The 16,141-nt window shown below is 28.8% G+C and overlaps 1 protein-coding gene across 1 annotated transcript in view; it reads left to right on the top strand.

Annotated features, from left to right (window-relative positions):
- Nucleotides 1-9,109: 9,109 nt before the first annotated feature.
- The window catches only part of LOC111633663 (solute carrier organic anion transporter family member 3A1-like), a gene marked incomplete at its 3' end in the record, with an annotated part of 56,797 nt that continues 49,765 nt past the window's right edge, over nucleotides 9,110-16,141 (top strand). The window contains exon 1 of the mRNA XM_023378270.1: nucleotides 9,110-9,492. Coding sequence (XP_023234038.1) covers nucleotides 9,201-9,492 — 292 coding nt within the window. The remainder of the gene's footprint in view (nucleotides 9,493-16,141) is intronic.

Genomic DNA, 16,141 nt, shown 5'->3' with positions numbered 1-16,141 from the left:
ATTAATAATTTAAATAACCCTTTAAGTTCTTGAAATATCATTACAAATTAATGTATTCGACTAAATAGTCTGTGTTCAAAAAAGTATGAATGGTTTTGAAATGAAGTACTGGTTCTTATTTTATAAGATTATTACTACAGAAATAAATTACTTTTAACATATTCTTTATATTATTTAAAATATACACAAGTTTTCTTGACTTGTGTATATAGTTAAACAAATCAGTTAAAACAAAATTCAACATTAGAATTTTGAAGCTTGAGCTTATAGAAGTTATTTAAAAATTAAAACTTTTATTTTATATAACAAAATAAATTACAAAAACTTCTTAGTTACTTGTGACTAGTGACTAATGAACAAACAGGTTTATTACACTCTCAGTCTATTTAATTAACTTACCCAAAATACATTTTGGATAAGTTAATTATTCGATAAAATCATATGTTAATAGTACAATTATTATAAATTATTACATACACCTTATTAATAGGATTGTAAGACAGTAACACAACAATACTAAACAAGTCCAGTAAAAACCTTGTGAGTAGTCCTTCTGTCTTCATGGCTATGTTTTAATAAGATGTGACAATTAATAATGATGATGATAATACTAATAATAAGTACCAAAACAAACACTGATACACAGTACAGTGGCACACCAACAGAAGAAGAACTCACAACATATTGGCCGTAGAAATCACAGGGGATGCAAAGAACAATTACTCATAGATTCAGTCATTCTATGGCAAACGCACAAACAACACAGAAACATACATATGGCATATATAGACTACAGAAAAGCATTTGACAGTGTTCCACACAGTTGGCTGCTACATATTCTACACATGTACAAAATACATCCATCACTCATTGCATTCTTCCAAAACACTATGCAGCACTGGAGAACAACACTACATCTCAGGGTTAGTAACACTTCCATACAAACAAACGAAATATTCATTAGGCGAGGAATTTTTCAAGGAGATTCCTTGAGTCCTCTCTGGTTCTGCCNTTATATAATATATAGTTTTTTCAGATGGTGATGAATTTTGCTTAGAATATACCCTGTTTCTTAGGATTTTTCTTGATGACCTAAATGAAATCAAAATATCTTATGTCAAAGTATAAAGGCCATATTCAAGTTTTATTAACTTAGAAAAATTAGAAAATATACCAGACATGGGAAAATGCAGCTCTTTTTGAGTTACATGTGGCTCTTGCTGAAAGTATTAATTTCTGCTTTTTATTATTATTTTTACAATTTTATTTCCACAATTTTGTGAAAATATGTTTATTATAAAACAGATATTGAATTTTTTTATTATATTTATATTATATAATAAAATTGTGATACAGAACTGTGGTACAGAATAAAAAAGTACAGAATTGCGGCTCCCATGCATTTTGCAAAACCTTCATTTCGGCTCCCATTGAATTCTTGCTTGCCCATCCATGATATATACAGTAAAACCTGTGTAAATCAGAATTACATGGTATCAAATTTTTTTTTGGTTTGACAGGTTTCTATTTTGAACAGGTTGTTTTTTAACATAGAAAATCTCTGTTCTGAAGAAATTTTTCTATTTGGACAGGATTCCTTTTTATTCAGGTTCTGTTTTGGACAGGCTTTACTATATATATTAATACAAATGGAAATTGCTTCAAAAAAAGATGAAGAAAATAAAAAACTACTCATAAAGTCAACCCAAAATCCAGCAATTAAACAATTTCACAAATGTTTTCATCTACCTTCCAGTAGACATCTTCAGGTGGAATGTTAAAATTCTATGAAAAAATTCATTTAGAATTGTACATGCTGCGTAGTATATTCTAAATGAATTTTTTTTTGCAGAATCATAACATTTCACCTGAAAATGTGTACTGGAAGGTAGATGAAAACGTTTGTGCAATTGTTTAATTGCTGAATTTTGGGTTGTGAGTTTTTGTTTACATATCCAGTATTGTGTTGTTATTGTTAAGATGAAAATATTTCTTAAATATATTGCTGAATTCAATGCTTTTTTATAATTTTGAAAATTATCATTATTTGCAATTTTTTTTTATACTGTATAATAGAAAAATATTAATTTTCAGATGAGAATGAACACTTTAAATAAAGTGAAATTATGAGATGATGATTGTTGTAAAAAATTATGATGTAAAATGTTCCCGTTTACACTGTCTGAAAACAGTACACAGTTTCTTTACAACATAATAACACAATTTGAACTTTAATTTCTCAAACAAGTGAGAAACACTTGGGCACCCGACAATTAATTTATAATCACAACACTGGTTCTTGACCAGCCACACAGCTATACACTCTGGTAAGCACACTGGTCAGCACTCCAGTCAGCACCGACTCGACACACCAAAGGGAAGCGCACAATTTCTCCCTCTCTAGACGGGACAATCTCACCCTACATTCTTAGGGATACGATTACATCAACCCACCTGACATGTGTGACAATTCTGTGAATTGTACATCAACGCTCGATAACATACACACACACCTGACACATGTTACAATTTTATTTAATTGTATATCGAACTTAACAATGATTCTTTTTAGAATTTGATAGTCTTTTATATGATATGAATTTTAAAAACTTCATTTAGATTAATATGTATTTATCATGACATACTTTGTTTTGATAAAACTAAAATACTTTAAATATGTATTTATAAAAATTATAAACTTTTTAAATGAATTTACCCATTTTTTAATGCATATAATTCTTTGTCATTAAAAAAAAGAAATTTCATTTAAACATATAAATCAATAATTTATATATCCACTCTTACAATAAATTCAAAAATTTCAATAATTTCAAAAATTCTTTTTTTATATCCGTTATGTCACATAACTGTAGGGAAGGTAATTATGTTATTGAATTTCAAACAATGTATGAGGAAATTCATAACTGAAGTAATATCATGTATTTATAGTTAATTGCATACATTATATTGAAATTGATGTAGTATAATTCGTTTCAGGCATTTTTGATTGGTTTTTATATCATTCCAGTCAAATAATATGTAAAGTAGTAACTTGCATTGAAAGGTAATAGTTATCATTTGGAAAATGTCAACATTTTTGCTCATGTAATGTTTCTTACTATTTCTTTAGATTTTGTAAGTAAAATAAGTTAACTTGTACTTATTTTATATTATTATTAATTTTTATGAATTGCTAATTTTTATTATATTGATCTCCCAAATTTAGAATAATTGATTTAATTTATATTTCTTAATTATCAATATTTTTGACTGATTATCTACACTCCATTAAAATGTAATTATTCAATCAGTATAATTAAGATGCTAATAGTCTATTATTTTTTAGTATTTAATTTATTCTTTAAAAATCATCTTTTTCTTTTTATTTCTAATTATTTAGTTTTAAGAAACTTTTACTTTCATTTTATAATTTCTAATATAATAAGTGAGTATATAAATGATAAGTACATTGATTTGAAAAAATCAGATAAATCCAGGTTATACATATAACTGGATTTACCTAAGTATTGAATTTTAATAATTAGTAATGTTTGAATTACCTGGAAGGTAAAAATTACTGCTTTTTAAGATGATAATAATCACATGCCATTGAATTATTTTTATTGAAGAATACAATAAAATAGTCGTTTGCAAAATAATAATAAAATTATTTATTATGACGACATCACAATGCAGGGCTGCAATTTTTAATCATATTTTTATTTTATTTAATTTAAAATATATGCTATCTATCTTGAATTAATGTTGGCTTGACCCTGTACATCATACTTTTCCTTTTACAATAGAGTTGTGCAATCATCTATGAACTGCTTTCAGGGGAAAGTTTTGAATTGAAATAACACAATTTCTGGTTTTCATTGGAAGTTCATATATAGTTAATTGAGACCTCCTGCTCCTAAGGTTTCCATATCTGGTCTCAGATTTCATCTATCTAACTTTGTTCTCAAGATTAGGGAAAGACAGACAAACAAATGAATGGATGACAGTGGGAATTTATAAATTTATTGGTGGATTTACAGTATTGATGCTATAAAAATAATTAAAAGCCAATCCAATCAAAATTAACTAAATTAAAAAAATTAAGAATGAATACTGACAACGATAATTTAAACTTCTTAAATGAACAGTTGTTTTTCAGTTTATTTATATATATAAAAGTTGTTTGTTTCTGTGTAAGCTGTTATTTAAAAATTCAGTTGTTTCATTTAATCTATTCTTGCATACTCTGAAACAATTTAACCTTGTTAATTACAAAGCATAATAAACTTATGTCTCTTTCTCTTGACAAATTCATTCAACTCACATGATTAGTTTGTGCATCAAACTGAAAATTATAAAAACTACTTGCAAATGCTTAAGGAAGCCATTTAATTTTATAGTATTTAAACTTTTGGAATTTGCTTTTTATTTAATTATAAATGCTGAATCATTATGAATAATTGCTAAACAATTCATATTTTAAATATTCCAAATAAAAGTTGAGAGTCAAATTTTATTTAATAAAAGGAAGTTGTCATAAAAGTTAATAAATGATGATTGATAAAAATATTTTAAATAATTATATTAAAGTTTATTAATAAACTTGACATCTTAAATTTAAAAAAGTTAATTGATCTGTATGAAAAAATCATAGCATGCTTTTTCTCAATGAAATGCAAATGAGATTAGGGAATAATCAAATTATACCCAACTTTATATTTATTACTTAAATTATGTAATAAAATAAGTTCATTTTTAAACATTTTTTTTATTAAATAAAACCAATCATCTCTCTTCAATTATACTTACAGTAAATCTTTGATTTAATGGACTAATTTGAGAAGGGTGTGTTCACTTTTGCAAAAGTCTAGTAAATCAAATATATATTTTTAAAATATATAACAACGAACTTATGATGTACAACGGGTATTAAAATTCTGCCATAATTTATAAGTACAAATTAAATATTATAATATGCATTGTGTAATTTATACTCTTTGATTCATAGACTTACTCCTTTATGGCAAAAATTTTTCTTTTAAATCCAAAATCCATTAACTTGGAGTCTGAGGAATTATATTTCTTCTCTCCAATTTTGTTATTTTTCAATGAATGATTAAATTGTTCTTTAGACTTAAAATGTGAAAATTATAGATCATAAAATCAGTTTCTATAATAAATGAAACATTTAAAATGTTTAATTTAACAAAAAAATTTCTGATTTTAAGGAAAGACTCGTTTTAATTGAATATTTATAGTGGCTGTCTTTAAGATAAATCATGTTTTACAAAAATTGATTATATTTAAAATTTATTGATTTTTATGTCCTAAAAGGTATTTATTAAATTTGATTTTGTATTTTTCTGCATATATTTGTCATGCATGTACTTTTACTATATTCTTTATTACTTAGATAACCAATATTTATGGATTTGTTTAATGAAAATTAATTCAAACCAAAGGATAGGAGAACAAATGAGAAAAAGTAATTAATACTGGTATTTTTTAATATATTTTATGATCAAAGTTTGTTTCTCTGCAACTTTACTAAATATTGGTGGCTTGCCAAATTAAAAATTGAAGATGGGATTTGAATGCCCAGTATAGGTTCCTATTTTTGTCTTTAATTGATTTCTTAGAAAGAAAATTACTTTACATCTTATACTAGCAATTTGGCAGATCTCTTGAATTTAGTTTGTCTCTAACTATTTTTGTTATTTTATTGACTATCTCAAAGTTATCTGCAATGAATTTCACTTTTTCTTAACCATCAATTTGGGTAGTATGGATTATATTACTGCTAACTTATGTTAAAGTGAGCCATTAAAATATTACTGGATCATATCAAATAATATTTTATTAAAAACTGGAAATTTTATCTAATTAAATTAATTAATAAATGTATTAAAATTTTATAAGTATAATGTATTAACTGTGTTTTTACAATAAAGAATAATTTATTCAATTAGAAACTTTTCAGAAATTTTTCAGTCATATTAAGCAGTGTTAGAAAAGTTTTGCAAATAGTTTTAATGTGTATAATTTGCTTTATTTGATATTGTTAATTTTTATAATTAATGCTATCTGATAAGACAAGACATTGATAGAATAATCCCCAGTATTTTACATACAGAAAATAAATATTCCTTATTCCTTGATGATAAATAGTTCAGTTTATCCTGGAAAGGTGTCAAATATGGAAGATGGTAATGGAAGAACTTGAAACAAATAATTAAGCTTTGATTTTTGTAAAGATAAAAATTTATGTAATAACATTATTCCATTACTTTCTGGTATCCAAAATATAAAGTTTTTAGTTTTAAATAATTAAATTTATATAGGAAAAAACCATTCTTTATTTTTTAACTATCATCAGCTCAAATAAAAAGATTTTCTGTTTATAAATGATTCCAGATTTTAACTCAAATTAATTTCATAGTGCAACAAAAGAGGAAAACAATTTTATAATATAGATTTAAGAAACTTCTATCATTTAAAAAGAAAAAAATTTTTGTAACATTCATAAACTTCAGTGTAAAGAGAGTAATAATCTCAAAACTTCTATATAACCTAGTTACAGAAAGAATTTGATTTGTCTTAAATATAGATTCTGTATAATGATGACTTTTCTAACATTTCAATGTTCACTTTCAGATTTACTATTCCCTTATACAGCTTGAACAAGTTGATAGTTGACCCAAAAGATTTCTGAATTTATTTTTGATATTAACTATCCAGAGCATAACTGAAACCACATTTTCTCTTTTTTCCTATATAATAAAGAAAACATTTTGACATGCTGAAAAGTTCAATAAATATATACATAAAGATACACATCTGTATAAAATAAAAATTAATATTCCTACTAAGTAAAATTATGAATTTCAATAATCAAGATATGCATCTAAGTATAATTTTATTTTGTACTTCAGTTTTTTTTTTAATCTGAAATTTTATGTAATAGTATATAAAATAATAATCAATAATTTCAATGGAAAATTATTTGGATTTTCTTGAATATAATTCTAAATTGCAATAAAAGAATTCAGTGATAATTTTATATGTCAGAAACAAAAAATGAATTACTTGATAAAATATTAAGTACTGAAACCATTCATTATGATCATTTCAAATTTATCATAAAAATCATTAATATTTCTATCTTTTAAATTTATATACAGATTTGTTTATTTAATAAGCAATTTATAATTTTACAAATACCAATTTAATTTAAAATCATAAAATTAACTTACTTTTAATATACAGTAGGAGTAATTTTAAATTAAAATATAATAATCTAAAGTATTAAATTTTATAAATTCTCTAATAAAATGACCATGCAATTTCTCTAATATAAAATTTTCTTTATTTAATATTATTCTAAGACATATTATTTTTAATAATAATAATTTGTTTCATTTATATAATTCATTTCATTTTAATAATTATTTTATTCATTCAAATTATGTAGAAAGTTTTTTCTTAATAGATGTTAAAATAGTTATAATTATATTGCTTTAAAAAATAGAAAAGCTAGATTTTATTTAAGAAAAAAGCTAGTAATAATTCACGAGTTGTGAATATTATGTGTTATTAATGTAATAAGGTAACTATTGGGTTGTTCAGAAAGTAATTTCGTTTTTTTTTCTGTGGAAAACAACACAATATTTTTATAATAAATAAATATTTTATTTAATTATATATTGACCATTTTGTTCAAATACCTGTTGTCATTGTTTCTGGTAGTAACATGATTTCACATTCATAAAAGTTTTGATCATTGCTTACAAAAAACTGATCCAAGTGATTTTTGACATTGTCATTTCAAGTAAATGTCTTAGTTAAAAAAAATTTGTATAGACTGGAACAAGTAATAATCTGAGTGTGCTTGATCTGGCAAATATGGTTGGTGTGAAAACATGTCCCATCTAAGTTATAACAGTTTCTGACCAGTTACCAAATTTGTGTGAAATTTGACATTATCAATTGGCCATCCATAACGTGGTGCATCTTCAATACTGAAATTGCAAGAACAAAATTTTGTAAACCAGTTTTTGCACTATTGTTCTGTCAACACATCTCCACCATACGTCACATGATTTCTTTCTTGCTTGAACGGCATTTTTATTTTTTTAATAATAAAAAAGCAAAATATGCTGAAAATGCTGCTTTCGACCTTCCATATTTGATGGGACACAAAAAATAAATAATTACACAAAATCAAACAAAATATTTTACAAATAAGCCTTAAAATGCTAGCTGTCAAAATATATAATGATGATATGGTTTAGAATGAAAATGGTGGGAAAAATACGACTAATCCATTTAGTAGTAAAAAAAAAAAATTACTGTCTGAACAACCCAATAGTTAATGTATATTTTCTTTAAATATTTAGTTATATTAGTAATTTTATGAAGTTTTCATGCAAATGCTATTAATAATGGAAATTTGTTGTCTTAAAAACTGTATAAATTTTGTTAAAGCAGAATTTTATAAAAATGAAATTCAATAAACTTTAATTCATAATTTAGATCAGTGATTCCCAAACTTTTTTGATCCACTGCCCCTTTGTTCCATAAAGTTATACTCAATGCACCCTAACCCATTTTCTCTTGTGTGAGAAAGGATTGGAAATATTCTTAGGAAAACTTTTCTATGAATCTCACACTTTGTGCCCTTAACGTACATTGTTCTAAACATCTGGAAACCATTAAATGCAATGTTTCTCTTATCAGTTTAATAGAGGAAAGTAATGGCTTTCAGTGACCCCAATTTTGCCTTTGGTCACCGTTCAATACCCTGCCTCCACCGCCCCCTAGATTTACTCATCACCCACAAGGGGGCGTTATTGCCCACTTTGAGAAATGCTGATTTAGATCACTCATAACTGTCATTTTAAAAAGCAAATAAATTGATTTGAATAATTGAATTTTGATAAAATGAAATGCAAATAAAATAAATAGGTGTAGATTGTGTGCTATCTAAATCTTATTTGACTTTGAGTTATATACAAACAAATGATTATTTAGAAAATATGTTTAACATTAGGATTCTATTTTAAAATGTTAATTTTTAACAAAATTTAATATCAATTTATTTTTATTTCAGAATGAAAGAATATAATCACAAATGTGTGATTATAAAATGATAAAAAGATATTGTAGTGTAAAGAGGTCAACGAAGATCTAAGAGAATAAAAATGGCCTCTAGTTGTTTTGATCTTAGTGCAGGAAGTGGGTCCTACTCAAGAGATGAATTGGCATCGCATTGGAGAGGCCACAGAAGAACAAAAAGTGCCGGTAGCAATGCTTCCAGGGATTTGTCTTTGTATACATCAATGGGATTATATACTCATCATGGAATTATGCCCAATTCAGAAGCTACAACAACTGAATTATGCCGTGCTGTTACAGAAACAACTTTTAGTAATAAATATGATTTTATTAGAATTGATAGAGGAGAGCGAATGCATTATGATCACGACCAACCAGGTTTGTAACATATTGATGTAATTATTTTAAAAATATAAGACTGATAATTGAAAATATTAGCATTAATAATTTAAATAACCCTTTAAGTTCTTGAAATATCATTACAAATTAATGTATTCGACTAAATAGTCTGTGTTCAAAAAAGTATGAATGGTTTTGAAATGAAGTACTGGTTCTTATTTTATAAGATTATTACTACAGAAATAAATTACTTTTAACATATTCTTTATATTATTTAAAATATACACAAGTTTTCTTGACTTGTGTATATAGTTAAACAAATCAGTTAAAACAAAATTCAACATTAGAATTTTGAAGCTTGAGCTTATAGAAGTTATTTAAAAATTAAAACTTTTATTTTATATAACAAAATAAATTACAAAAACTTCTTAGTTACTTGTGACTAGTGACTAATGAACAAACAGGTTTATTACACTCTCAGTCTATTTAATTAACTTACCCAAAATACATTTTGGATAAGTTAATTATTCGATAAAATCATATGTTAATAGTACAATTATTATAAATTATTACATACACCTTATTAATAGGACTGTAAGACAGTAACACAACAATACTAAACAAGTCCAGTAAAAACCTTGTGAATAGTCCTTCTGTCTTCATGGCTATGTTTTAATAAGATGTGACAATTAATAATGATGATAATAATACTAATAATAAGTACCAAAACAAACACTGATACACAGTACAGTGGCACACAAACAGAAGAAGAACTCACAACATATTGGTCTTCTCTTTGGTCCAATGCTGTTACACACAATGCTGATTCAGGCTGGATCGAGAAGGAGAACAGAAACTTGCACAACATACCAACTATGCCCTGTGCTGAAATAAACATACACGACATCCGCTATGCTGTTAACAGAACACACAACTGGATGACACCTGATGTAGACAACATTCACAATTTCTGGTACAAAAAGTTTACATCACTGCACCAGGAACTAGCTAAACACATATCATCATCTAACACATATCATCATCAACCACAAGACATGCCAAAATTTCTTACTCAGGGCATCATCTACATGAAACCTAAAAACAACACCACCACAGACCCCACACAATACAGACCAATTACATGTCTTCCAACACTCTACAAATTATTGACATCCTGTATCACAGACAAAATATACAAACATGTTGAAGAACACGACATTCTTACAAAACAACAAAAAGGTTGCCGTAGAAATCACAGGGGATGCAAAGAACAGTTACTCATAGATTCAATCATTCTATGGCAAATGCACAAACAACACAGAAACTTACATATGGCATATATAGACTACAGAAAAGCATTTGACAGTGTTCCACACAGTTGGCTGCTACATATTCTACACATGTACAAAATACATCCATCACTCATTGCATTCTTCCAAAACACTATGCAGCACTGGAGAACAACATACATCTCAGGGTTAGTAACACTTCCATATAAACAAATGAAATATTCATTAGGTGAGGAATTTTTCAAGGAGATTCCTTGGTTCTGCCTAGCCCTGAGTCCATTATTCAACATGTTAAACAACACGCAATATGTCTACAATATCAGACATGAAAAAACAACACAGTTTATGCTGTCACATCTCATGTATATGGACGACATAAAACTCTATGCATCCACACAAAAACAACTTTATCAACTCCTACAAATCACACACTCATACACCAAGGACATACAAATGGAGTTTGGCTTAGACAAATGCAAAACACTTCACATAGAAAAAGGAATCCTGAAGAAATAAGATTTTGCACTTGGAAATGGAGATGTTATTGAATCCATGGAAGAGGGCGAGTTCTACAAGTATTTAGGATTCCAACAGGCCAAATTAACAGAACATACACAAATAAAGCAAAGATTAATTAAAGAATACCAAAGTAGGTTAAACGCTATACTTAGAACACAGTTAAATGCAAAGCACACAGTTAAAGCAATAAACACATATGTCATCCCAGTACTCACATACTCTTTTGGAGTTATACATTGGACTCGCACAGATCTTGAGCAACTCCAAAGGAAAACAAGAACAACACTTACTAAGCAAAAACATCGTCATCCTAAATCTGCCATAGAAAGATTAACCCTTTCATTCTATTCATTCTATCTCTAACTGCATTACTATTTAACAAAAATTCACTATACCTTTAAAATGCAGTCTAGTTTACATCTGTCGAACGTTTTCGGTCTGATTCACAAACCTTCATCAGGATCNCTTTTGTGCCACATGATATGGTGGCAACATTGAAAATAGTTCATTATCATGGTGGAAAGTAAGAGGATTGATCAAACTTATTCAGGCTTATGAATGTCTGTGGGATTTTAATTCTTTGTTTTGTCAAAAATTTTATCTCTGTGTATTCTTGCAAGCTCTGACAAAATGATTGTATTTTTTTTTCTTTTGTTCATTGCAGAAAATAAACTGCTGGCCATTTTAATAAGAAAAGTGGCTAAAATTTTATAAATACTCTGAAGTAGAACATAAGCTGTCGGTAAACTCATGAGAGTAGTCAAAAACAAACTACTGCAATTTTATTAGTTTATTATGAGGTCATGTATTTTCAAGTTGCAATGCCAACAATGTGACCATAACAAGGTGCACGCAACTTTTGCTTGTTGCAGTTGTGGTCACCTGCAGGGCTGGAAATTGCAAGCTGTGACCACGACTTTTGATAACCTTTATAGTTATGTAGCTGATCTTATCCATTTTTACTGGGTGCAAAAGAATTACATTCTCCCTTTCTTCCATGGCTAATTAGAGAAGTTTTAGATGGGTCTAAAAATATGTTCAATTTTTCGCAAAACTCAAAAAACTGCATCTAAAATAGTACAGTAGAAGCCAAGTTCTTCAGGATAATCTTTAACCCTCTCCTTCTCCCCTGCTGGGTGGAATTTCCAAAAAATCCCTTCTTAGTATGCATTCTCATGGCATACTTTCTGTACAAAATTTTAACTTTCAACTCCTAATCATTTGGGCTCTACGCTTATTATCATTATCATTATTATTATTATTATCAACCCATCTCAATAATATTATAAGATATGTAGTCTTGGAGATTGTGAATGCTTCGTATAGTAAATACTGACCGACTGTGGGAGCTAAACTGATTAAAGAAGGGAATTTGTTATGCAAGAGAGCTGGTGGTTGTTATGTGAGAAGTGGCTGTAATCTGTTTATTGTCTAAGATGAAAATTTATTGATACAGTGAATGGTATTTTTACAAAGATTCTTAAGGCTCAATTACACTGGTTGAGTTTATTAGTTGTTTGCCAGCAAATAAATTAGTGAATGAGTAACAAAATTATTATTGGAAATGGGCTATTTCTTGCGGTTGTGAAAGTAATTTACAGTTCAGTTTAACAAATTCTGGTAAAATTTTTGTTCTCTTTGTAGTATGAAAAGTAACTTTATGACAATGGTGTTTTGCTAGAGCAATGGCAAATTTTGCTTTACGTCAAGAATTCACTTTATTGGTGTTTGTTTTAAGGCAAATCAACTGTATAAATATAGGAGTATTTGTAAAATAAATAAATGTGATTCATTGATTTGATAGTTCACATAGGACAAAATAAAGATGAAAAATATTTGTTTTATATAAATAGTTAAGAAATAAATCTTGAATTTAATATTAATTTAATTATTTTATAAATTTTTCTTTTATAGAATTATTCATTTGTAACAAATGCAATAAATTTCTATCATGACTTTCTGTTTTGTTTTGACAAAATATTTTGAATTATTTCTTAACTAAATTTGAAATATTTTGAACTTAAGTATATGAAATTATCTTATAGATTAATAAAATTTTTTTAATCTGTATTCCTATCTTAAAAATGATAATCATTATTGAACTTTGTTTCTTGGCTACTTTAATAGTTCTATTATAATGTGAGAATTGATCTGTTGAAGTATTATTAGTTTTTAAAGATAATGGAAAATTATAATTATCATCTAAATTTTAAATTATTTATTCTTATCATATATCTTAATATATAGGTATCATGGTTTATATCATAGGTAATCATAGGTATCATGGTATAATGGTAATATAAAGGTACAACATGGTTTGAGAATTGGGGAGACATTCCACAGAAGTCAGAAGACTGACTTCTGTGGAATAAATGCTTGATTGTGTGGTTCTAGTGCAGAATTCCACAACTAATTGTATATTTGAAAATATGTCTTCATGTTCTGAACCTTAAGAAGAACTGATTTGCTTGTATTTTGGTGCAAATTTTAAAATTATAAATTAATTACAGTATTTAGTTTTAAAATTATCCACTTTAATAAATAAGATTTGCATGCTTGCAATATATTCAAAAATGTCTTCAGGAAGATAGCTTTGGAACAACAATGATATGTTAAATCATATAAAGCACTCATATGTCAAAGGAACATCAAAGGAACTTAAAACAACCAGATCTCCCGATGGGTTTCTCTTTGTCCTATGTGTTGTCAGAACTACTTATGAGACAATTAGAACAGGGGATATTTCATTTTCCTATCAATATCATTTATCCAATACTTCTAGTATGTTGATGACATGCTTATAGTATAGGAAGACTCAGTTGATTTTAATAATTTCATCTGTATGCTATCTAGTATTTACCCCACTATCAAATTCACTGTAGAGACTACGGCACCTGATAAAACCATTTCTTTTTTAGATTTGCATATTTTTCATAGAGATCAAGGTGTAGAATTTGATGTTAAAAACTACATCTTTGTCAATCCAGCAAAAATTTAATATAATAAAAACGTTTTCAATCGTTTTAAATGATCTTCATCAGTTATAGAAAAATAAAACATTAAAATAGAACATAAAAATGATTATGGAATAAATGTAAAAATTAATAGATGATGTCCTTGCAGATTAAATATGGATAAATAAAAATATCATAAATAAGGAAAAAGTATAAATACAATATACACTCTTGTGCAAAACTTAAGGATAATGTGCATTTACATAGAAAACATGTTGGGAAACAGTGGTAAGTGCATGTAGTGCTTCCTAGTTCAAGTCCTTCACTGTGTGTCACATTTAATCCATGAACCTACCGTTTGGTGGAACTTTAAACACTTGTTGTAGTCAGATACATGCCGCGCGCCATTTCGACATACCAATAGTTGTGTTCGTTGCATCACAGATTGAATACACCAGCAGTGTTGGTGTCCATACTGGTAGTGCACATGTAGGAGAATGATGCAGAGACACTATTTGGATGATTTTATGTGTATTGGATGATTCGTGACTGGACGAATCATTGGACGACTGGAGAGTGGTCAGACCAAATGGAAGTGTCGCGTGCATTGAGTGTCCCCCAAAGTGTCATCTCAAGGGTCTAGTGACGATTCCAGCAGGGTTAAAATATCACTTGGAGGTGTGGCGTAGGCTGTCCAAGGTGTACCACCGGCCAAGCAGACCATTACTTATGCCTAACTGTCAGACGCAATAGACACAGCACCACCACAGATCTCACTAGAGATCTTGCAGCTGCTACAGGGACCAACATTTCAAGGTTTACAGTGCACACAGTTAGCTGAGTAACACCTGTATGCCAGAAGACCAGCAAGATGTCTTCCATTAAACCAAGTGCAAAGAAGAGCTCGTTTGAATTGGTCCAGGGAACATCACACATGGACCCAGGAACAGTGGAGTCATGTCTTGTTTACAGATGAATCCAGGTTTAGTCTCTGCAGTGATTCACGACTTGTCTTCATATGGAGAGAACCCAGGACACAGTTCTGTCCATAGAACATTACTGAACTGGACCAGTACAGAGGTGGAGGAGTTGTGCTGTGGGGTGGCATCATCTTGAGGTCTCACACTTCTCTGCATGTCTTCCCATGGGGTTTGATCACAGGTGCGGTATATCGGGATGCCATCCTGGACCAATATGTTCGTCTCTTTCAATGTGCAGCAGGCAGTGACTTCATTTTGATGGATGATAATGCACGTCTCTATCAGGTAGGCGTAGTGAATGAGTATCTTGAAACAAAAAATATCAGATTTTTTGATTGGCCCCGTCACTTGCTGGACTTGAACCCAATAGAGCATGCATGGGACATGCTTGACAGGCAGATTGCACATTGTCAAATGACTCCAGGGTTCATTCCTGAACTCAGGGAAGCACTGGTCCAAGAATGGGAAGCCATACCCCAGCCACTTCTTGATAACCTCATTCTCAGCATGCATTTGCATTGTGGTGCATGTCTTGCAGTGTGGGGTGATCTCACACACACACACACACACACACACACACACACACACACACACACTATTAATATCCCTGTGCTGCACCTTGTTTCCTGGACTAACACATGGGTAAGTTTTCTGATTTTTCACACCATTCTCAATTGTCATCCATGTTGCCCACTCTGTACCTTTTCTCACACTGTTTGTAATTTGATACCACTTGCAGTGCAACCTGCAATCCATATATGGAAAATTCTCCTTGTTTTCTGTCATAAATATCTTACACCACATTATTCTTAAGTTTTGCACATGAGTGTATAACATTGCCTTAGTATTATTAATTATTGTAAAATGATCTCCAAGTGGTTCATACAACCAGTTTTCAAGTGCGCCTTGCGTATTTCCAATTTCTCAAGCTGTTTTCACTGTGTGT

The sequence above is a fragment of the Centruroides sculpturatus genome, unplaced genomic scaffold, assembly GCF_000671375.1.
Source record: "Centruroides sculpturatus isolate CEXI.00-Female unplaced genomic scaffold, Cexi_2.0 scaffold869, whole genome shotgun sequence".
NCBI lineage: Eukaryota > Metazoa > Arthropoda > Arachnida > Scorpiones > Buthidae > Centruroides > Centruroides sculpturatus.
The sequence above is the reverse complement of the archived record's forward strand: the minus strand, read 5'-3'. Positions and strand labels throughout refer to the sequence as shown.